General features: G+C 37.4%; 1 protein-coding gene across 3 annotated transcripts in view; it reads left to right on the top strand.

The window, feature by feature from the left end:
* The window catches only part of LOC121727687 (protein MTSS 1-like), a 164,655-nt gene that overhangs the window by 34,158 nt on the left and 104,451 nt on the right, over nt 1–26,046 (top strand). For all 3 annotated transcript variants that reach the window (XM_042115654.1, XM_042115655.1, XM_042115653.1), the window contains exon 2: nt 23,869–23,930. In XM_042115654.1, the coding sequence (XP_041971588.1) occupies nt 23,869–23,930 (62 nt within the window). The remainder of the gene's footprint in view (nt 1–23,868; nt 23,931–26,046) is intronic.

Genomic DNA, 26,046 nt, shown 5'->3' with positions numbered 1-26,046 from the left:
AACATGCAGATTTTGCGTGTCGTTTGATTAACATGCGGGAGGCTTCGCCTCCGGCCGGTACTTGGGGGGGCTGAGCTCCCCCATACCCCCCCCCCCCCCCCCCTCCTGGTAATATTGCCAAGCAGAATGGTTTTGCGTCGTTAGTGTTGAGTTTTACTTCTCCTTCTTTAGAATCAAAGTAAGTTATTTATTAAAAGTGAAATTAATCTAACCAAAACTAAACATGCAGTGCATGCAGCAATATACGTGGGAGAGCCATGCTTCGGCACGAATGGGCCGGCTCGACCGGAGAAATACCACGTTCTCACAGAAAATCGGCGTGAAACAGCGCTTGCGCTGTGTTTCGCCGAGTGAGTGAGTTTACCGGAGGCCCAATTCCCTTCCCTATCCTCCCCTATTCCCTTCCCTTCCCATCCCTACCATCCCCTATTACCCTATTCCCTCTTAAAAGGCCGGCAACGCACCTGCAGCTCTTCTGATGCTGCGAGTGTCCATGGGCGACGGAAGTTGCTTTCCATCAGGTGACCCGTTTGCTCGTTTGCCCCCTTCTTTCATAAAAAAAAAATGCAGATTTTGCGTGTCGTTTGATTAATATGTGGGAGGCTTTGCCCCTGGCCCTACTTGGGGGGGCTGCCCCCCCCCCCCCCCTCCTCCTGGTAATGTTGCTAAGCAAAATGGTGTTGCGTCGTTAGTGTTGAGTTTTACTTCTCCTTTAGAATCAAAGTAAGTTATTAATTAATAGTGAAACATGCAGATTTCGAGCGTCATTTGATTAATATGAGGGAGGCTTTGCTTGGATATGGACAGACGGACAGGCTGATAGTATATCTTTGTACTCGGGTTCCGTTTTTTACCATTTGAGTAAGTGACCATAAAAAGGAAAGAATTATCCATTTCCGTTATTATACTATGGTAACGCCTACGAAGTCGCGGGAGACAGCTATCCATACTAATATTATAAATGCGAAAGTGTATTTGTTTGTTTGTTTGTCCTTTCTTCGCAGCCTAACGAAGCAACCAATTGACTTGATTTTTGGCATCGACTTAGTTGAAAGGATAGAGAGTAACATAGGCTACTTTTGGTCTTGGAAAAACATCATGTTTCTAAAGGAGATTTGCAAGAATATTCGTATTGTACACGATTTTCGAATTTCACGTGAGCGAAGCCGCGGGCAAAAGGTAGTTATAAAAATAAGTATAGGCCCAAGAATAGTGTCTCGAATAATACGAATTGTTAGTACTTTTTTATAATTTCGACTTAAATCGTAATGTACACTTTTATTTACTGAATTCATCAACGCATAAAATTTATTCTCATGGCCAAGTAAAACAATTTTGAAATTAATTTATGATTTAAGGCATAGTGCACACAACGAATCGTGTCGCGATATATTCCGCCGTTGAAACATTTACCCTACATGGGTAAATAAAAAGTAAAAAACCATTACCGCTTTTTTAAAATGTATATGACGAAAACTTGTTTTTATTAATAAAATAGGAAGGTAACCAATACTTTAAACGCTTTCCACATGAAAATGTATTTGATTAAAACATTGTCAAGTCATTGTAGGTGCTGAATGCTGATTGCTGATACATAATTGCTTAGTTTATTTTTCCTCTTCTTTTTCCCTTGTAGTTAGCTTACATGTTGTTTGTTGCCAAATTGTTGCAGAATAAAATAAATTATTTTAAGATTTAAATTTTTCCAATTAATCTGTAAAAATACGCACGTAAAAGTCGTGTCATGTATAAATGGGCTAATATATTTTAATTGCGATAGTGTGGCGTATGAACCCGCGTACTCAATGGGCGTAATTACTTAACGGTACGTAGTTAAATCTGGGCGTGAAAAAACGTCATAAGTTTTGTTCAACTTTTATTATAATAGCGCCTAGTCTTATACACGTACATTATACATATATACGTAAAAGGTAAAAACTTACTTTCTGCGGCGCAGTGATCATTGGGTCTAGCCTCTGTGGCACAAGAGAATGCTATTTTTTTTCTATGAAATAAGGGGGCAAACGAGCAAACGGGTCACCTGATGGAAAGCAACTTCCGTCGCCCATGGACACTCGCAGCATCAGATGAGCTGCAGGTGCGTTGCCGGCCTTTTAAGAGGGAATAGGGTAGGGAAGGGAAGGGTATAGGGGAGGGTATGGAAGGGAAGGGTATAGGGGAGGGTAGGGAAGGGAATAGGGTAGGGGATTGGGCCTCCGGTACTCACGCACTCGGCGAAACACAGCGCAAGCGCTGTTTCACGCCGGTTATCTGCGAGAACGTGGTATTTCTCCGGTTGAGCCGGCCCATTCGTGCCGAAGGATGGCTCTCCCACGTTAAAATGCGCTATGTCTGCGATTTCTTATCAGGTTTCTGCCAACAACGCCATTTGGTAAGGTCTTGAACTGGAAGGATGAGGTGGAGCAGGCTCAGCGGTAGCTGCAGCTGCATGGGTGATCTATTGGCATGCTGTAGTTTCTGTAGTCTGTTCTGTATTCTGTGTAGTGTGCAAATTTCACTCATGTATTTAAAGAACTACATACTAGACTTTGGCAAACAGATAATTTTGGACTCCAAAAACGCTATATACACACATTCATATATGTAAACATTGTTTCGAAGTCGATTATGACAGCGAACAATTTGAACTCGTCTTCATGGTGCTTAGAGCTCGTGGAGATATCGTTACGCTTACTGGGCTTTAAAACGATTCTTGCTAAAGATATACTCATGACTTACCCGGATAGAAAATAATCGTAGCTAAGAAATAGGATATATTACTGCAAAGTGTTCACGGTATACGGCAGCACCAGCGTATAGTAAAAAAAGTTTTGTTCGACGCTTGACAAAGTTTCTATCAATATTCTGAATATGACGTGGGCAACATGTCGGATTTTGGTCTGGTCTTTATGCTTGTACCGCCCTCTGCTCCGACCTTTGCGTACCACTAAAAGTATGCGGGCTACGGCTCAATAGGGAATATAGTAATGTTTTCACAGAGCCAGTACTGGCTGCCAATAAGACTGGCAGCCAAGTGTGAACAGTTTGGCCTGGCTTAAAAAAACTGTTCACACGCGGTATATACCAAGCCAATACTAGCTGCCAGTCTTATTGGCAGCCAGTACTGGCTTTGTGAAAACTATACTATATTCCCTATTGAGCCGTAGCCCGCATACTTTTAGTGGTACCTAACGTTAAGTAGCATAACTAAAATGGGAACTTTCCTGGGGATAAGACCTGCTTATTCCCAAGAATGCCTACTTTCTTGGTTCCTGCAAATATAATCTTCCGCCGTTTGCGAACTGATTTTATGGAACATAATATTTTGATTTAGTTTGTTGAACTCTTATGGCTCATGATAACTCGTGCGCCTAGATGGTGGCCTATCCTCATTCTGTACGTATCATCCGACCGCTTCTTTACAACCTACATTATGCCGGTTCTTCAGTAACGTCGGCTACTTTTAGCCCTTACGATAACAATCTTATCTACCCCAGGAATCTTGAGCGCAGCGTGTTTTGTAACACTTTGAACTACGAGAAAATGCTTATTATCAGTCTAGTGGTTTGTCAAGTTAATATGCAATATGCTCTATAAAAAAGTATTTGCTATCTTTCATTGAGTTCTTATGTAAAATTGTAATAAATAAAGAAAACGCCAAAAGAACAGCCCTTTGAAGTCGCTAACGACATATTTAACGTTGAAATAACTGCGAGGCTAAAATGGTCACATTTAGCAATTCCTCTCAATAAATTCAGCAAACGAATTGTCAAAACTGTCAAACTGACAAATGTCAAATCAGTACAAAAATACAGGAATGAATTGCAAGCAGAGTTGCATTTTGCGATTTTAGAAAAATGAATCATATTATGATTCATATCATGATTCTTCAAAGCGACCATTTTAGTCCCGCTGGTCTGCAGTCTGTTTAATAAAGGAGACCAGCCATTCTGAAAGTGTACTTCAAGGAACCCTGGAGCTTCCCAAAGGCCTTGTAGAAGCTCCGTGAGTGATAAGTACATAAATTATCGTTTTTAAAAATGGACATCGGACAGCAGCATGGAGACAATTTATTCAAAGACAAAACATTTTTTTGAGGGCTCCGCAAAAATGTCACTTCTTCAAAGCGTTTCGCCACCAAAACGTTTGAGAGCCGTTGGTGTAGAGTTGTAGACTGTATTTAAAATGGCTTCCGATGTGTCAACTCCTGAATATTTCAAACTTGTACAACACAAAAACGATGCACATTTAAAAACTACTACATAAATAAAACAACAACATTTATTCACTTTAAATATTTTTACACACTCGAAGTCATAGAAAACAATTGGAGTTCGCGTTGGATCTCCAGCCCCCGTAGACAAGTGGCAAAACGCCGCTAAAAGTAGCGCTACAAAATGTATGGATTTGACATTGGTATTCGCTAGCGAAGCGATGACTTATGTCAAATCGCATACATTTTGTAGCGCTAGCGTTAGCGTTAGCGTTAGCGCTTTGCCACTTGTCTACAGGCCCAGCTATTTTAATAGCGCGAGCGTTGAAATGCAATTCGATTCCGTTCCAGTACCACAATCTAGAATATTCCGTTTATTGGCCCCGGAAGTGTATAAAATATTTTTAATATTAATAATAATTAAGAGGACCAATAAAATTTTTACGTTTACATAATTTACGTAAAAATTTAATTGGTCCATTAAATAAAGTTTTTATCGATGTTAAGTTACCGTTGACTGTCCGACGTCAATGTTTTAATTGATGTAGAGCGAATCCCGTGACTGTAAAGTTATTTATTACGTTTTTAAATACTGTATTCTTCCAGCAGCTGTAGATCCACGCAAAAAATGTAGTAGTATAAACTCTTTCATAAGCAGTAAGTATATTATCATGTGTTCCATCAACTCTACACTACATCACATTCTTTCGTCAATATTGGGTCAAGAATTTTAGGGGTTCTGTATTTTTATTCGGTGAAACTTTTTTGTATAATAAGAAATTATTTTTGTATAATATAATAGATACTTTCTAAGTTTAGATGCAAATGATTTTTTAAACGTTTTTTTTATAGAAATTAAAAAGTAATAGAACATTATATTGCAGTCTTTTCTGTAAGTTGACAGCGAATGAGCGCAAAATGAAAAGTTCCAATAAGGAATATTGCGGATTGCCCAAGGCTTTCGCTTCTTTGTCGTGCTGCATCCTTTGTATCGTTCATATCCTTGCCATCTGCCTTACCAAATGAATATATCGCTTTTCGTATGTTGCAAGAGGGAAATGGTGATGACTTACAGTAAAATATCCATTATTCGACTCGTTTCTTGAACTAATGCACTAAAATTTATGTACGAATTATGAATTTTTGTCCCTTACATTTTTTATCAGCTTTTACTACTGTTTGTTTACTAGGTTTCTGTTGCAATAAGTATGCAGATAAAAAATAGCATTTTGTCCTATGAGAAATCTTGTGTCAAGTAACGTAAACGATGTTTTGTTAATTTGGTCAGTGTCCAAATCAGAGACTCAAGGATTGTTTAAGATCAGTCCAACACTTGTCCTTTTTCCCTAAGTTAACAGATGTCTTTTGAAATATATTATATTAAATTATTACAAACAAGCTTAGCATCTGCTCTTTCGGAGTCCATAGAAGTACAATATAGAACCGTTATTGTTCTATATTGTACTTCTATGTGATGGAGCGCTCAAATATGGTTCCAGGTGCTGTCAAAAAAAGCGATGCACCAAAATTGTATGACCGACCCGAGTATGGCAACCAGTTTAATGTATGGAATTGGAGTGTGCATTTCGTGGATAATTTTTTGACTCGGTTATTATTCTATAATATTATAGTACATGTGGTATTTCAATGATAGAGCTCTTATTCTATAAAAAATGTTACACTGACATATCGAAGCAATATATCGGCGTCGCGACAATCAATACGACGGAGGAAGTGCATCTCATTAGTTAGCAGGAAGACGGGCTCAGCAAAAACTGGCACGGCCAATGTGCCGTTACTGTACCGTCGAAGAAATTGATTCATAAGCAGATGGAGGACCTAAGTCATTTGGTCGGCCTATGTCAATTCAATGTTAGTCGTGATCTGTCGGCTGGGTTTGACATATCGCGACCAAATTAAATAGGTCTGCCATCTGCCTATGAATCAATTTCCCTGGTAGCACATCTAGGTGTTAGTAGATAAGTCGATGTACACTATGCATAGAACGAATGTGCATAACAAAACATAAACGTAGCATAGAATGTTGCAAATTGCATTGTGCAAAAGTTGTGGTTGGGAAGACTGAGAAAAGTAAGGCATTTAAGCTGCTCTACAGATTTAATGATTTTCATTAGCTGTCTTGAATCACGACTTTTGGAATCTACGTTTTCAAACCATCCAAGTCAAATTCAAGTTTGTAACCAATTTAAGTAAAGTTTGTCAGTAGTTTTTGTTTAAAAAATTCATATCGAATCTGCCTACGCATGTTTGAAACAAGGGATTCTAATTTTGGTATTATTTATTCAAAGGCATTTTTGTGTGAGCAGAACTAGCTTCTATCAAGGTTATCAACCTTCGGTGCAACACCCGGCCAATCCTATACGTATGAATGGGAGTGCATACACCGAGCACAAAACATATGGGAGAGTCCCATACACTTTGGTACACGGGAATATTAAAGGGGAGGACACGTACGGGCAAGTTTGGCGACATCGGAATTTGACGTTTATACGTATGCATTAAAGTCTATAGATTTTAATCTTTCTGAGGTATTCAGAACGGAATGAGCATTGCTTTTGTCCTTATGCATTGGTCTGTATGTGCTCTTTTGTTTGGAAAAAATATCCGGCAGTCCACGTTGAATTGATGCTGGATGTGAAATTAGCATAAATGTAGTTGAGTTGAATCTTTGTGACTCTAATATAATCTATGTTTCTAGAATATTTAGGGGTTTCACCACTTTTCATCGTTGATAAAATGCCGAATAGGCTATTTACAACTTTTTTGACAGATTCCCCATACTTAATCTGTCAAGTTAATTGGTGGATAGCCTATTGGTCACTTATCAGGAAGTGTTCACCACTTCCTGATAAGTGACACACCACAGGCCCTTAGGATATTTAACCGTGCGAGCATGTGTCATGTGTGGGGAGCATTTCTTCAGATTGGTGTACGTCTCTTCGACTTCGCTAACTCTGTCCGAAAATAATTTGTTTTTGATCCCATTAAATATCACTTACAGTTTTTATGGCATTCGAAGCCAGTAGCCACTTAATTATTATTTAAAGAGTATCTACATCGTGATGCTGAAATGTGCGTACATTTTCTCTCAAAGTCATGAAATAACAACTTTAAAAGTAATCATTAAAGGTCTCGGAGTGTGGGTGTAAGAAACGTTACTTTAAGAACCATTAAAAGAAAAGTCTTTCACACAGACAAGCGACTTGATGGATTTGACCTGAACCCGTAGTAAAGAATAGCGATCGTAGTACGGCGACGTTCTCTCGTACTTGATACCGTGCCAAGTCCCAATGGGTTCGTAAATGAAACCATTGAAAGGAGCAAGCTAAAGTTCAGCATGAGTATTGTCGCTTGATACGCCATTAAAAAATAATTCACATTTGAATTGTGTTATGGATATTTTAGCTCATTAAAATTTTGTAATCTTACTAGATGACGCCTGCAACTCCGTTGCGTTAAAAAACTTTTTCCGGAATAAAAAGTCGTAACACGCCTATATTCTTTCCCGGGACTCAAGGTATCTATATGCCTTTAACAAACTCGGCTGGGTGGTTTGAGCGTAAAGAAGTAACAGTCAGACAGACGGTCTTTCGCATTAATAATATTATCATAATTTGTGACATTCTAAGAAGGAAAACTTCCATGAAATTATAGCAATCTTCCTCGTATTCTTAACGGTACATTTTTTTATGAATTTCTAAAATATTTGAACGGACACTTTTTCTAGAAGTCAATTTATCAGATTAGAATTTAGATGTGTTTCGTGTACCGGAAATGATATGATTAATGCGGAAATGAAATGGTTAGATCAAGTCGATGCGGTTAGGGCTAGCTTCGTGCCGACTTTTCGATTGGTGGATTACTGTATTTCCAGTTAAACATTTATTACGATTTGCATAACGGTTACGTAAACTCTGCAATGCATCGCCAAGACGGAAATAAGATTGATAAAACTAGCCTGGGTAGAGCGGCTAGGGTCATTAGTCATTACATTTGATTTTGGTTGCACATTACAATTCAACAATTTTGTCAGAAAGTTACATGTTTCTCGAGTTAACTGCCAAGTTTGTATAGTAACTTGAAGTGCTTTTTACAAAACTGTCAAATTGTTATTTTGATCATAGGACCCCAATGGTGATTTGAATAATTCGAATGGTCGATTCCAATTTCCAGCAACAGTTGACAAATCCAGATTGGTTTCGACAACCGAAAATCCTAGAAATGCTGCTACAAATTCCACCGCTCGAAGCGAATTGGGAATTGGCAGCCCTAATTGTGGCGTCGGTCTGGCTAGCATAGCGGTATCATGACCTGTCGGCGAGACACCGATACACCTCGGCCCTTATGCATTGTTAACTCTAATTGCTCACGATAACACGATTGTGTACCGAGAAACGCTTTATATTTTATCGGCTAGTCTGTGTGAATTTATCATTGACCATGTTGACATTGAACTATCGAGTCTGAAAGTTTATGGGTTTCTTTAGCGAAAGGAGGGCTTATGCCTGTTTTCACCAACGGTCTCCTAAGGCTAAGTGTTCCCTAGCGATCTTTGTGGATCAAATATCTCTTAAGACAAACACATTAAAAAAAAAATGTTTTGAAAAAGTTCAATACGTGGAACGATTTTTTCGTTCAATAAGGACGAACGTGACACACAAAAATTCGTGAAATCTTGAAGGATATGTACCCTTAATGGCCGCTAGGGGACCACTTAGCGTTAGAAGGCGGTTGGTGAAAACAGGCATTAGACCAGCGAAAACAAGCTTAAATCTTGGTGTCGCTTAACCGAATTATGCAGGGGTAAAACGTAAAGTTTGTTTCTGCTAGTGTAGTGAAGTAATAATGCATTGCAGTAAATAGAATCTAGTTCTCGTTGTTCCCGTTCCTCCCATATAATGATAATATGTTATTATTATAGGTAAGATTTTTAATGTTATTGGTCAGCTACGCCTATAATAATTTAACCGGACGAACTAATTCCTTCCAAAAATGCAGTTTCACTGGAATCGTAAACGTGAAAAAACAAACACGATTGCGATACGTTGCGCGATATAAACACAGGATATTACAAAATGTTGTTTCAAAAGTAGAAATGTATCTCCAATGCTATTTATATTTGTCGGAATATTTGTGTTCATTGCCGTCGGTTTATATTTGTCAAACGATTGGGGACAGAAATTAGTGTAGATATGACATGGGTTGTGTTACCTGGCTCTCCCTAAATGATTAAAGCTGAGAAGTAAGAGCCGATGGTAACATTGGAGCTAATCATGAATGTTTGGAGATAAAAAAGATGGGAAATTGATATTGCTGAGGAATTTTTTAAACTTTAAACGAGACTGGATTAAAAAACAATGAGCGATTGTAGTTTTATTTAAACAATGCTCATGAGCGTGCAAATGTATTCAGTGAGCACGAAAGGGGATTTATCACAAAGAGCGCACTCCCCAAGGAACGTGTTTACAAAGTGCTGGAATGGGTATTTATGCTCTTGCTCCACTTTTGTTTTAGCCAGCTGTACAGGTAAGTGCGTTCCAACACTTCTAAATTCTAAACTTCTACAGCCTACGTGTGCGAGTTGGGTGAAAAGTTCTTAATATGCGTTTAAATGAAGGCCGCCCATATCTTTAAACTTTATACTAAGTTAAATATAATTTACTTTATTGTACTTTGCGTTCGTGTCTAGTCGCAATTTACTCGAACTATTGGTTCACATTTTATGTTAAGTTTAAAGCATTGAAATGTAACAGATGGATAGAATCATTTTCTGTGACATAACGCGACGAAATTGTGGTCTCGGTAGTGGGTGCTAGCTTTATTGTGGTTTGTGGGATGCAATGATGTTGTTTTGCTTCTTCATGCTTCCAAAATGTTTAGTTTAAGTAAGCCGCTATATCTTTCTTGTGGTCCACGATGGAAGTATTGGACATACGATCTAAGATGTGTTCTTTACGATCCAAAATGTTTACTTAAAGTCAGCCGTTACCTTTACGACTTGTAAGCTGTGGTCCGCGATGGGAGCATTTAATACATGTGTGGTTTAAATAATTATTGTCAGCTGGCAGACCGTGCAGCTTTCTCTAAATTACCGTTTGTCGTGCGGTGAAACCGCCATTGTAATGGTGCGTTTTGACTTCTAATACTCGGTAAATAAAGTGAAGCGTCGTAGTCATCTTTATTAGCCTGCGTCAAACTGTGCAAACATAAATGTAGAGATGATGTTCAGATTACGGATCAAGCCTTTCACTTTGATAAAATAGATTATAGAAGTGATTCTTTTGGAAAATGATCGAACATGGTAGACAATGAGACTTTCGAAATTTATGCGAAACCCAGTTTAGAGTTCAGACCATCAGATTATACCTCTAGTTTAAAAGTTGGGACTTGATAATAATTATGTATTTAATTCTAATAAGTATATTTTTAAAATATTCACACGCTGTGCATGACAAAAACCAAGGAAGTGGAAATGAGTAAATGAAAAGTTATGAAATGAAATAATATCTACATATATTCGTAGAACAGCTGTATTCGTTGAAAGAACAAAAAATTGATTATTTTATTTTTAGTGGCGTTCGGGGAACGGATGCGATCAATATCTTCTGCCGTTCCGTTAGATAATATTACCTAATATATTATACATAAATACATAATATATATGTATTTTTTTTTTCTTTTAACACTAGTGTTTTCAGCAAAAGCCAGCAAGCAATAAAGGTGATAAAGTAATGCAGTAGCTTCCAAGGCGATTCGAGGTTAAAACCTGTTGAAAAGTAAGATTTAACATAGCGCACTTTTGAATGAAAAAATATTATTTATACGTGGGAGAGCTATGCTTCGGCACGAATGGGCCGGCTCGACCGGAGAAATACCACGTTCTCACAGAAAACCAGCGTGAAACAGCGCTTGCGCTGTGTTTCGCCGAGTAAGTGAGTTTACCGGAGGCCCAATCCCCTACCCTATTCCCTTCCCTACCCTCCCCTATTCCCTTCCCTCCCCATCCCTACCCTACCCTATTACCCTATTCCCTCTTAAAAGGCCGGCAACGCACCTGCAGCTCTTCTGATGCTGCGAGTGTCCATGGGCGACGGAAGTTGCTTTCCATCAGGTGACCCGTTTGCTCGTTTGCCCCCTTATTTCATAAAAAGAAAAATTCAGAAGTGCGCTTGAAATTTTTAGCGTAGAAAAAGAATAAAATGAAATAATAATGATAAGGATTTTAGAGTCTTTGCTCTTATTTTACTGAGTGGACATAGATAAAATCTTTCATTAAGTTCTTTCTGTGAAATAATGCCTCTTCCAATAGTAACTACCGTAAAACAATGCTATTGAACACAACGCGTTTTGCGTAAGGGGCGTACATAATATTGTTTAATTGTTATCTTCTGGCAGCGAGAGAACAGTGACGTCACATGTAAGTCATTGTTAAATCCAATGTCAAGTTGTAAATGAACGAAAGTGGGTCGATGAGTTTTGTAATACTAAGTGATGTATGGTAATTGGTTCGTACCGTCGTCGATAGTTGGTTTATTATATTTGCTACATGTTGCCGTTATTATTAATAATTCTTGTAATAATAATTACGTTATCTTAATTTTATCTAGTCGTGTATTGATGTTATCTTTAATACTCAAGCTTATCGAGCAGTACGTACTTATAAACTTCGTTATCCAGCTTAATTGGGGCAATTGCTTTTATTGGTACCTATCGATATTCTGTTTTGGATATCGATTCTTAAAATAAGTCTTGCGGCCTCCCTAGTTGTCACGGGTTACTTGTGGGAGTGGAGCTAAAAGCTGACATTAGAACAGATATATTTTTTTAATTGAGCCTTGAGGAAAATATGTTTCGAGACCAAATCAAAGATTTAGGAAATCACACACGGCACACATACGTGTACATCAATTTGAAAAGGGTCGTAACTCGACTAAGTTCTTTCAGTATTCTGGGGCGAGGCGATTACGTTATACGATTTCGACTAGTGAGCGTTGCAGTAGGAGTTTTAAAATATTATAATACTGTACGGCTTGTGACGAAAAAGTTAAGATCTTTTTCCGTGTGCTGTCATCTTTATGGTTCTTATTATGTTTTGTTAAACTCTACTGTAGCTGTGCTTTAGTTGGTTATAATAAGGCATCCCCTCGCTTTTAGACCTTGGTTGGATCAGCGTGATATTTAGCTCGCTTGACATTCACAATGTGACGTCTCAGTGGTTCGCAGCTTGCACAGCACGCTGAACTGGGGGATATAGTTTTACGTAGAATAGAAAAACAATATTAAAATAGTTTAGTTTTCAAATAGAGTTTCCTTTATAGTACGGGAGCCCTAGAACATTTTTTTTATTACTATCAAGCAAATTTTTTATGAGTAGCTTCATTTTGATAAGACGAAGAACATCATTATTTGCGAAAAATCTCGAAAGTGGTAGCTAACAGAGATAGAAAGGATTTCATACTTTGAATTGATAGTCCTAAAATATGGACTGTTTTATTTGTAGGACAATGTTACTCTTAAGTTAAAAATGTTGTTCGCCTTATCAAAATGAAGCTACTTACAAAAAATTAGCACTATCAAAGTAATAAAAAAAAAATTGTTCTAGGGCTCCCGTACTATTAGAAAGTCTAATAGTACGGGAGCCTTAGAACATTTTTTTAAGAGAGAAGAGTAAAGATCTACTTGGTTACTGGACATGTTGGGTTGTATTGAAGGTGAATTTAAAAAAAAAGTTCAATCAGGATTTTGATGAATGGAAAAGTTCTGACTTTTCCATTGTAGGAAATATATAGCCTAAATAGCGTAAAGGTATATAGCGTAAATAAGAAAACCTTTTTTATTATACGATTTACGAAGTGTCTGCTCAACGATGTGGTCGTGCTTGTTGTACCAATTAGATTTTAGAATAACTACCCATGCACTACTGGTCATAGTCTACTACAGTATTTGAAGAGAGGTTACTTTGTACTCCGAAGTTTTGACACATCAAGATCGAACGGAAAGCCCTTAAGAGGATACACCAGGGGCTAGAGAAATGAAAAAAAAGTACGTGTAATATCTATAGCTGTCTCCCTTACCTCAAGCCAATACCGCAGAACGCGATAGAGACAACTGCAGAAAATCAACGATTCGTTGTCCCCTGATTCCTTCTCCAAAACTTACCTAGTCTTTAATGAAAAAAGTAATTAAATCGGTTAGATTTAATTACTTTTTTCATCAGCGGAAAATCTGGCCATTTTTTGGGTTTTTGAACGTTCATATATCTTATTTAATAATTAAATAATGAAAAAAAAAAAGAAAACATAGGGACATTGTATTAGTGGCCGTAGATATTCAGAAAAAAAATTATAACTCTACTAGCATTATCCAGGGAGGAAACAGGGGACAACGTTTGTATGGAAAAAAGGGCGGTGTGGACTCCTCTTACATATTTTGCCAGAAATTCTGTACGTGTCATATTGGTAACTTATTAAATTGTAATTTAATGTAGAAAACAGGTTAATAAGTTGCGTAATAGGTTATTTGAAGTAATATACTATATCAAATTACCAGATATAATATGATTGTTCAAGTGAAATGCCATAGTTTCATTATAAGGGCAGGAAACGATCTCGGCACGAACAAATTTCTCAATCGACCTACGCTCTTTACAGGGCCTAGTTACATAGAGATGTACGATAACGATATTGAGTATCGATTATTCGTTGTAACTTTTTAGAAAGTACATAAGTCTAAGTTCTAACATCGACAGACTCTACTGGAGATCGTTCACAAGTTTTGTGTAAAGTATTTTTCCAGTGAATGCACTCTGCTCTATTTTGTAATGAGAGTTGTTTACAATAATCAGACGAATAATTCAGCACCCTCGCCAATTAGGACACAGTGGCACCACCTGTAGGCTGTACCACAGATTATTGTTTTTACGTTTGAGGCTACAGAGCGATAAAGATGACGTTGTCATGGAGGACGAAGCAAAAGATATTGTGAGACTGTACATTTAACAGATGACACTATCACAATAGACATATATATATATCTAATTCTGTCTACTCTGACACTATGCAATCTCCATACAAATAATTCGTTGGGGTTATTAAAACAATTAGAACAGGCACCGATGAGAATCCTGCACTAACTTCTGAAGTATTTTTTGACGAAGATTTGTATTGTTATAATCGTCACTGTCATGCTAATGTCATGTCATATTGAGAACTGAAACTGCTGGCTTAGGACAAGGAGAGGTGGAAGTGGCTGCAGCTCCACTGATAATGGGTTTGCCCTTAAATAGGAAGAAGAAGATTCTTCACGCAACTTTTCAAGGAGACCCCATCCGTTCCCGTAAAAGTTTGTATCTGCTTAAGTAGAAGCGATTTCAATACACTTTCTAAATGTGTGTATAAATAGAATTAAACAGTTGAATTAATTCGCCACACGAAATGTGTGTCAGTGAGGTGTACCGTGTATTGCACCCGAGTTATCGGCATTGGTGTCACGTGCCTACGTTGAATACCTTGTATGGCGAATTCGAGATCGTTTGTCTAGCATGACCTTTATGTTACTTTAATCATCACTTTCCATCGCCCACTTAATCTTTTATTTGCGTGACAGCAAAGACACGGCTAGCCGAAATCTTAAAGTCGAGAGGTGACTTTGTTGCACTGAAAGTGCGATATTATGTGAAATTAAACCAAGTTCTTCCAAATTTCTGGTGTCCAATTTTAATGTTCCTAGATTTGAATTTCTAATTTTCTACTCGTTATTTTTTTCTTTTGTAATGATCGATTACATTTTCTATATGACATTTTCTAAAAATGATTCCCAGCTAGATCGATAGTTTTCCGAGCTCGTACACCATAATTCGAGAGTAATGGTCGGAAATAGCCCGCCGCAGCGGTCGGTAACGGTGTTTATTGGGTTAATTATGGCGGGATTCGGACTGGCCGACGACAGACGAGGTCGACATAAACAGTAGTTGGGAGTATTCAAAAATTAAACTGAAATAAATAGGATAGTTTTCGTAGCAGCACATACTGTTATTTATGATGAAACGTTAAAGTATTTATAGGTTCAGACCTAAAACAATCCTGATCCTGCAATCAAAATTACAGTTTTATCACTTTAATCACATTTTGGTGACGTAGTTCATCTAGAAAAGCAATAGGACGTCGGTTGCATTCGATTTATGGCAGTCGTAAGTGGGCAATTTCAGAAAAACGTGTACAGGGTATAAAATTTAGTTTTAATTTTTATGTCAATTTTTTCTTTTTTTCTATAATGTAATAGGAAATATAGTTTATTATACAAAAAAACAAAAAAGAACGCGGAATTTAAGGCATTTTCCTAATAATATCAACAATGACCGTAGAAAAAGTCACCCAACGGAGGTCACATAATGCTACCTTCTTGTTTTAAATTGTTTAAAAATTAACCATCTTATTTAGCACTAATACATTTTTGGTATCAAATACTATACAAGTTTTGCAATGTGTAAACAATAACAATAATCAAAGAAAAGTGATTAATAACAGTAAAACTTGGTCACATACCTGAACAAAGAAATTGAAACACCTGCACTTCAACAACATTTCCGCGCTTTTCACTAGTTAGTTTGCCAGTAAAAACAAAAAGACGTACCTATCGATGAAGAACATACGTTGTTTTGCCAGATCGTGCCGAATAATTTCTAGTATTAGAAGAATTTTTGCAAAAACGAGCGGTCACAAAGCGGAATCTTCCGGAAGACTAAAATTTTCGTTTTAAATTCAAATTAATTTTTAAAAGAATTATAATAAAAGATAAAAGAAATAAAATATTTACATATAAAAATATATAATTGATACTTTCAACTGATACATTTGACTTTTGAGATTTTAAATTATGTATAGAAATCACTTCCAATACTGGATATTTTTAAAAATCAATCATTATCTGATCTTAGTTGGGAAGGGAGGTATATTTGATGGTTTTCAATACTTTAAAACCTTCGTAAGTTTTTTATTTAGTAAAGTAACAACAAGACGACAATTTATATACTTATGTATTTAAACATATAATACTTTTTTCACTTAAATTAATATATTCTGTTAAAAGTTATTTATCTCAACAAAATAAATTAACAAAGTCGAGGGACAAGGCAAAATCAGGGGGTACATATTTTTTTGAAAATGCCCAAGTATCTCTTAAGCATCAATCATATATATCATTTTAATTGTTTACCACTGGACCTTCATTTATAATTTTTTTTTTTATGAAATAAGGGGGCAAACGAGCAAACGGGTCACCTGATGGAAAGCAACTTCCGTCGCCCATGGACACTCGCAGCATCAGAAGAGCTGCAGGTGCGTTGCCGGCCTTTTAAGAGGGAATAGGGTGATAGGGGAGGGTAGGGATGGGAAGGGAATTGGGGAGGGTAGGGAAGGGAATAGGGTAGGGGATTGGGCCTCCGGTAAACTCACTCACTCGGCGAAACACAGCGCTAGCGCTGTTTCACGCCGGTTTTCTGTGAGAACGTGGTATTTCTCCGGTCGAGCCGACCCATTCGTGCCGAAGCATGGCTCTCCCACGTATTAATTATAATACGTCTAGATCCCAAATTCAAGAATCTTTCACTCATTGAAGAATCCGTAGGATTCTCCCTACTTGGATACCCCGTACCTCCTAGTTTAGTGATAGTTCATTTATAAATTATAATACGTCTAGGTCTAAAATACATGAATCTTTCACTCATTGAAGAATCCGTAGGATTCTCCCTACTTGGATACCCCGTACCTCCTAGTTTAGTGATAGTTCATTTATAAATTATAATACGTCTAGGTCTAAAATACATGAATCTTTCACTCATTGAAGAATCCGTAGGATTCTCCCTACTTGGATACCCCGTATCTCCTAGTTTAGTGATAGTTCATTTATAAATTATAATACGTCTAGGTCTAAAATACATGAATCTTTCACTCATTGAAGAATCCGTAGGATTCTCCCTACTTGGATACCCCGTATCTCCTAGTTTAGTGATAGTTCATTTATAAATTATAATACGTCTAGGTCTAAAATACATGAATCTTTCACTCATTGAAGAATCCGTAGGATTCTCCCTACTTGGATACCCCGTATCTCCTAGTTTAGTGATAGTTCATTTATAAATTATAATACGTATAGGTCTAAAATACATGAATCTTTCACTCATTGAAGAATCCGTAGGATTCTCCCTACTTGGATACCCCGTATCTCCTAGTTTAGTGATAGTTCATTTATAAATTATAATACGTATAGGTCTAAAATACATGAATCTTTCACTCATTGAAGAATCCGTAGGATTCTCCCTACTTGGATACCCCGTATCTCCTAGTTTAGTGATAGTTCATTTATAAATTATAATACGTATAGGTCTAAAATACATGAATCTTTCACTCATTAAAGAATGCGTACGATTCTCCCTACTTGGAATCGGATACCCCGTTCCTCCTATTTAAGTGATAGGCTTATTATTATTCAGCTTCTTGTCCTCCTTCTTTCCGAAAGGCTTATTATTATTGTTCAGATTTTTGCCCTCCTTTTCCTTACGCCTAGAACAACAGGAAACAGTATCTAATAAGCAGGATCCGTCGCGTCACCAGGATCGATACTACAAGTGTTACTATTCCTTGTGATCTAATAACGCCGCCCTACTCGCCCTCATTCACGTCATTTATTTTTAGATTGAGCGCGACGATGCCGTGTAAATAATAGATTTAACCGAGTTATGAATTATTCATACTAGCTCTTTACGTGGCTTCAGCGGGATATGTGGTTTTATTACAATTTTAAGATTTGAGCTGCTCTTAGTTAATGGGCTAGGTATCTTGTTTTCTCTCTAATTTAAACAGTAGTTATTAAATAGTTATTATTCGTATGGATGAAACTTAAAGCACTGACTGCCGCAGAATTCTCGTCCAAATTAGTTTTGGAATGCATTGAGACGTTAAACATGCTGGGAAGGAACAGCAACATCCGCCTAGTATGGGTCCCGGGCCACAGTAACGTCCCCGGCAATTAAACCGCTGACGAACTGGCTAGGCTTGGGGCCGAGAGTCTCATATATGGCCCAGAACCAGTCTGTGGTATACCTTCCAGTACCACAAAGCAAGTGCTCAAGGAATGGGGTCACATACTATGCAGGAAGCAATGGGCTGAGACCCCTGGCCTTGAAAACTCCAAGGCACTAATTCCTGGCTTCAACAAGAAATTATCAAAATTAGTGCTCACCTTGGGTATGAACCAATTAAGAATCCTGACCAGATGCCTAACCGGGCACTGCAAGCTCAACAAACACCTAAACAAAATGGGTATTTGTAGCATAACGACTTGCAGATTCTGTGAGGAGGAGGATGAAACACCTATTCACCTTCTCCTCGACTGTCCTGCTTTACTACAGAGCAGGAACAGGCACCTTGGTCGCCACGAATACTCATCCATAGAGGAAATTCGTGGCACCAACCCCAACCATATCGTTTAATTTATGAGCAGTATTGGGTTGGGGATGATACTCTAGTGCGAAGGAGTCACAATAGATCCTCATCGGTCGCAGTGACGTCAGGGCTACAGCGACCTGCCTTTTAAAAAAAAAAGAAAGGATGATACAAGTACTTACTGTATAATACTTGTCAAACTACATTATCTGTCAAACTCTTCATTAAATTGAAGCTTAATCATAATTAAATGTCTCTGAGTACGGCGGTAATTCTATGTTCCAGAGAATTACTTGTCTGCGAAAATAATTTTATGGTTTACCTTTATAAAAAAGCTCTTTTACAACAGGCGCATGCTAGCACGAAAAGCACAGTCAAGTGAAAATTGTTTTCTGAATAAATGTTAAACAAATGTTTTCAAAATTGTCCCACTTGTTGACCTACAGGTAAAGCAAAAGAAAAAAGAACAAAATTGGAAGATTTTATTGGATCATTCCTTATTTGAATCTATTATTCGACATCATTTGCAGTCACCCATTATGTAGGCGAGATTGCCTTTTTTATTCGCCTCAGGCTACTAATGAACGTCGAAGGAAGTGATTTCTTAAATAAATTATTCGAAAAGTCGAATTTCTTTGGAATTGTATTCGTAATAATAGAATTTATGTTACAAGATCACGCCACCGGTTTCGACAGAAGCTATTTTTGACGCGAAAAAAAGAAAAGAAATTCAAACTTAAAAATGGCACTTGTCGTTGGTGTTTTTGTTTGGTTTTTGTGTGTGGGATTAGTTTCTTTACATTTATGTAGGAATTAGGAATATATTTAAAATGGCTCTTTCTAATTTTTAATTTCGGTCGCCTATGATGACTTTTGTTCTATATAAAAAATGTTATGTAGGAGCCATTAATTTATTATGTTCCTATTAAAATGTCCGTGGTTTTTATTAAAAATAACAATGTGCATTAGCCGTACACAGTGGTAATTACCCACGTAAAAATAATAAATAGTTCTAAATTCTAATACAAATTCTTGTGTGTCTATCTGCTCTTTCTATGGTCTCTAGTATTCATTAATAATTCCTTAAAAATAAAATAATAATAATACGTAGGACTAACTTTTCATGGATCTTCCCTTTTACAAAACATAATCTTATGTGTTAAATTAAGATCAATAACTGGCATTACGTTGAAAGATCACAAAATATTATATGACATCACCCTTCATTTTGATAATGTTTGCCGATCTTCTTAACTAACGGGTCAAATATGCCCGATGCGAAGCTATCAATGATTATTTTTATGACTGTACTCGACAAGCGAACATGACCTCTAACGCGTTTGATTAGAGTTCATTACTCTCATTTAAAATATTTGGCTGTGTTGAACTTTGCGCGTCAATAAATGATACAAGCTACGATACAAGAGTATGTTTGGGTTGTTTGTTTAATGTAAACGGTTATTAAACAAGTAGGTATGAGATTTGATATGCTCACCTAGTAACTCCTTCTATTGATGTGATTGTAAACTGTTGTTATAATCGTTACTAATATTATAAAGGCGAAAGTTTGTCGAGTGTCGGTCTGTGTGACCTCTTTTTCTTTCGCCCAAACCGCGATGTGGTGTTTAGTATGCAGATACTTTGTATCCCGGGAAAGGACATAGAATACTTTTTATCCCGGAAAAATTATCCCCGCGCGATAAAGAAATTTTGGGGTCACGGTGTGTGGGCGTCATCTAGTCTACATAATATTTCTAATTAATTTTAACTTTCTTGGATGTGTACTCAGTACTGTGTACTGTGTATGCTCCATTAAGAAAGTTTATCTGAGTTATAAGCTAGACTAAATCTATAAAACTGGTAAATCTATACCTTACGGCTTACACTATAAAAATTAAAATGCAGCTCGACAAAATGACGCCAGTTTCTTACTACAGTTAATCGAGGCCAAAAAGTATAGTTAGGTGACCAACTTTATGCGATACGCAACGCGAAGTAGCGTAGTTTGATACTATGTGTGTGTAATAATAATATGTGTGTGTAATCAGTAAATGAAATGGTCTCAGTAATAATAAAGGTGCGCTATCTTGGTTCTTTATTGGATCTAAGATCTACGCTAAATTATAGCTTTCTTATACTGAGAGACCACCTAACAGTAACGGCCAACGGGTAACCCATTTGTTTTTTATAGGCAAAGTTTTGTAATAGCCTCATTTTTATATTATCAAGACGAGTGATTGCGGTTGCTATCAAACCAACATCAAAGTATATTTGTTTAAATCGTACTAAAATAGTTTACGTTCCGTATATTAATCTTGATCGTTCGCAGACGCTGACTGTTCGTGCTTCATAGATTTAGGTGTTTATGACTGTTATATTTCCATTCGCGATACTTTATGTCTTAATAACGACTACAATATCTGCTGTTACGAAAATCCCTTCTGGTTTTTGAGTTTTGACCTGTAATAAAAAAAAAAATTGCATTTTTAAGGGTATTGGTAGAGAGTTTCTGCGAGAAACTTAAGCGTCGGCTTTATTTATAAGAATTTATTTGTTACACGTCAAAAAACAGGAATTGGCTGTGATGATAAGTCTGATTACGAGCAGTTATTATTGTACTTTAACCATAGTGGATCTTTGATGACTTTCATTACATTGCTGGATCTTGCTTACGCCTTTGGTGACCTTTCTCCCTAAGCTCCGATTCACGCCGATACTCTGTAAGACCGATCAAGTAGGCCCGTTCATGCCGGACACACCTCTAAAGTTTCAATCATATCTTTAGCGTTTTACCTTGACGTCCAATAACCGCGTCGTCTTAATATATATGTTGCAGCCGACTGGTTTCAATAGCCGTTCAATCAAACAGCTAGCCCTTTGACTGAACAACGCCATTCAATCACACGGCTATACGTCGCTTAGCCGACTTGTTGACTACAACGTTCAACACTACAGCTACACGACGCTTAGCCAACTGGTTTAATGGCAAATTAACTAGGACGACCATTAGCTTAATATCAAATATGTAATTTGGGAGAATAGGAAAAATTTTTGTATTTTATTGAAAGATTATTCTCGGATTAAGTTTAAAGGGGTACCAAAAGTTTAATGCAATAAGTAAAAATAAACAATTCTGAGGCGTGTTTTGTGACGGTCGCCGGCTGCTGCCACAGCACAGTCACAGTTCTAACCTAACATACTTTTGGACTTTCTGGATTGTGTTTGTTTTTGTTTTAGCGGGAGGCTGCGCCCCCCGAGCCCCCCTTTTATTTGACGACGGTCGCCGGCTGCTGCCGCAGGACGGCAGCACGCTCGCTGCGCTCGCTCGGCTCCCTCTGTGTTGTGGTCTAAGTTCTAACCTAACCTAACCAACTTTTGGACATTCTGGATTGTGTTTGTTTTTATTTTGACGGGGGGTTCGGGGGGGCTGCGTCCATCCATTTCATAATCCCGTAATTTCTCCTCGAATATATTTTGTTGAAATTTTGATTCACTCGTATGTGCCTTCACAATTTTTGTCTCTTTAATAACACTTGTAACTTTTATTAACTACTTTCTTTCCGAAAAACAACCACAAACACCAACAAACACCTGCTAGTTGACGCCATATTGTAAAAACGCACCTAGCGCCGCAGCGGTGCGCGCTGAACTACTTCAATTAGACGGCGGCTTTTGAATCAGCTGTAGTGTAGAACGTTTTGAGCGACTAAAATATTCAATATAAAAGCTAGACGTGTGATTGAATGGCGTTGTTCAGTCAAAGGGCTAGCTGTTTGATTGAACGGCTATTTAAACCAGTCGGCTGCGACATATATATAAGCGTTTTTCCACGGAAGTTTTATGTAAGATCATGGTTTCGGGTCAAGCTTGCCTGTTTGTGCCGGACACACCTCTAAAGTTTCTGTCTGTATTTTTAACGTCTTACCTTGACGTCCAATTAAACCGCGTCGTCTCCCGGTCACCTGTCCTGTGACCAAATTAGACAGATTGCTCTCGTCCGCTCCTCAGCTGCGAGTATTGTTCTTTATAGAAATTAAGAGGATACACCAGGGGCTAGAGAAATGAATAAAAAGTACGTGTAATATCTATAGCTGTCTCCCTTACCTCAAGCCTATACCGCAGAACGCGGTAGAGACAACTGCAGAAAATCCAGAAAATCAACGATTCGTTGTCCCTTGATTCCTTCTCCAAAACTTAACCGATTTAAGTACTTTTTTCACTAAAGATTAAAGAAAGGCTTGAGCTGTGTTCCTATGTTTTGCTTTTTTGTATAATCTAGCCAAATCTGTTTTCTGGACGTTTGAACATAGCGGAAAATCTGGCCATTTTTTTGGATTTTTGAACGTTCATATCTTATTTAATAATTAAATTATGAAAAAAAAGAAAACATAGGGACATTGTATTAGTGGCCGTAGATATTCAGGAAAAAAAAATATAACTTTACTAGCATTATCCAGGGAGGAAACAGGGGACAACGTTTGTATGGAAAAAATCGCGGTGTGGACTACTCTTAAGGTCCCATTGTTACTAGCTACAATAACCTTTCTTATTGATCGAAGGTAGGTACGTGACGGCTTGTCAGTTTTAGATGGTGATTGTTGAATGTAGTGATTGAATAAGTATCTTTGTATGGGGCGATATGACCAACTAGCTGACCCGGCAACGTCGTTTTGCCACATACGTTATACTAAACTATGCATTTACTAGAAGTCCCGCGCGGCTTCGCCCGCGTAAATTACGAATTATACGGAAACCGTACATTTTCCCATAAAAAATAGCTATACTTCCTTCACGTGGTCTACTCTATATCTATACTAAATATTGCCATAAAAATTGCTCCAGTAGTTCGTGAGATAAACCCTTTCTAATATTTCCCCCGTTTTTCCCACATTTTCCTGAGTTTCTTCGGTCGTATTAGTCTTAGCGTGATAATATATAGCCTATAGCCTTACTTGATAAATGAGCTATCTAACACTGAAGTAAGTTTTAAAATCGGACCTTTAGTTCCTAAGATTAGCACAGACAGACAGGCAGACACACTTTCGCATTTATAATATTAGTATGGATAATGATTGAATAAGTATCTTTGTACCCATTTTTCCCTCGTTGCTATTATTTTACTTAAATATATATTGCCTCTGATTGTTCCGTGTAATGCCTGTGTAACTCACCCGGTATTGTCTATTGTTACAGAACAGTGCACCGATGTGGGAGGAGTTCATATCCAAGGCGACGAAACTTCACTCGGCTCTCAAGTAAGTTTTAAGCCTCTTTCCACAGTTGAACATGATGGATGACTATGATTACCATCATGGTTGTGAAGCTGTCTTTGGCATGTGCATAATCGACGTTGATCATGGGCAATCAAGGAGGAATAACTCCCTGTACGTGCTCGTGATCCCTTAATTTAATCCATCATGGTCCAACAACGCAGGCGATAAAAAGTATGAGATTTGACAAATCATGATGTCATTATGTGTCATACCATTTTTCATCGAAGGGATATAGGCTCGATCGGGTTGATACCACGGATTTATTGAAGACCGCCATGAAACTGCGCTTATGCTGCATTTCGCGGAGATAAATGAGGCAACAGTTGAGGCCTGAGGCCTGGGCGTGTGTACTCTAGGACCAGATGGGATTTTAAACCTGAGATGAGTTACACGTCTATGGGAGTGATGAGTTATATATTATATTTGAGCTTCTTTAGCATGGCTACTAAAGGAAATCTTTGTTTATACGGAAGTATCTTTAGACAAAGTGAAAATTCATATTTTGTGTTTCTATTCTTTTACTCTAATGAGGCATTATACATAACTAGCTATTTGACCGAGCTTTGCTCGGTATTCGATAAAACACGAATAAAATGACATTTTCTAAAAATGATTCCTAGCTAGATCGATTTATCGCCCCCGAAACCTCCTATATACTAAATTTCATGAAAATCGTTTCAGCCGATTCCGAGATTGCAATTAGATATTATGTACAAGAATTGCTCGTTTAAGGATATAAGATAAGTTATATTATGTTTGCGAAATTGCTTTTCAGTATTATTTGAGTCTGTTAGACCTAGCACAATCTGGTTCATTATATTGCAGTTACTGTAGTGTCAATTTATCGCAGACATTTCTTTATTGATGTCGTATAGAGTCAATTGCACTGACGCGGTACTTTATACTGCCTATGTCAAGATATGATTTCCGGTCATATGGACCGGTTACTTTATATTCATCGACATGCTATGATATATTCCATTAATACGTTGCTGTATAGGTAATGGGCACAAAATTGTACTGTATTGTTTATGGGAATATAATATGATCAAGGCCCCAAAAAGAGATCTCTGACCATGCATTAGGTCTGGTCAGGCCTTGTTCTCAGCTGAGGCCAGATTACAGAATTAGATACTAGTTAGTTCAAAAAAAATTCGACAGCGAGTAGTATAGTTTACATGGATTAAACTGTTAGTTTACATTTTAACGTAATTGCTATTTTATTTTAAAAGGAGCATTATGTGAGAAACCGTACCTTTACTAACGCAATGTTTGAAGTTTCGAGGCTAAAAAGTCCGAATTGTTTTTAACGGAATTACAAGAAATTAACTTTGTATATTATTTGATTTATGCTTGAATTTTTAACAGTCACTTCCATGATTCATGTCAAACACGGGAGTTTATTGTTTGTTTCCTATTCACGCTCAAAACGCTTCTATACATATTATAAATAAGAAATTTAAAAAAAAACCCCGACAAACAACTTTAAAAAGTAATGAAATAATATATTCAAAGATTCAAAGACTTTATATACTATATTTTACTGACTTTAAGTTTAAATAATTCCTAAGTGTAAAGTGATATTTTAGTCCATAATTGTTGTCACGGTGTGTCGGGGGACCGTCAACAGTGTATTTTGCATTTTGTATCGCCATGTCACTGATTGTCTCGATTCGGTTCGCTGTGAACTGACCCTTATGAACCCTTAGTATTATTGTGAACTATAATGTTATGTGAAATCAAACATCTACATTAGCGGTTTCGTAAACGTTTCTGCACGATTCGAATTCCGACTAATTCTGGCACAATAAAGTTGAGGGCAAGATCCAGTTGGACATAATCATCAAAGTAACAACTTAGTTATTTTCTATAGAGATCTAGTTCTTTCACACTCAGATGCTTTCACGGCGGCCATTAACGTAGCAAACGACACTGTTGAATAATGAGATTGTATGCGACGACACGCGCAGGAAGCTATTTCCTGTAGTCACCTTGATTAAAGCTTAGTTCTCACTTAAGCGCATACCACACGGCGAAGACACGATAAGATTTTATAGTGGCTCCAATATCGCTTTCCCTCGCTTTACATTATGAATGA

Source organism: Aricia agestis, chromosome 6 (assembly GCF_905147365.1).
Source record: "Aricia agestis chromosome 6, ilAriAges1.1, whole genome shotgun sequence".
Lineage (NCBI taxonomy): Eukaryota > Metazoa > Arthropoda > Insecta > Lepidoptera > Lycaenidae > Aricia > Aricia agestis.
The sequence above is the reverse complement of the archived record's forward strand: the minus strand, read 5'-3'. Positions and strand labels throughout refer to the sequence as shown.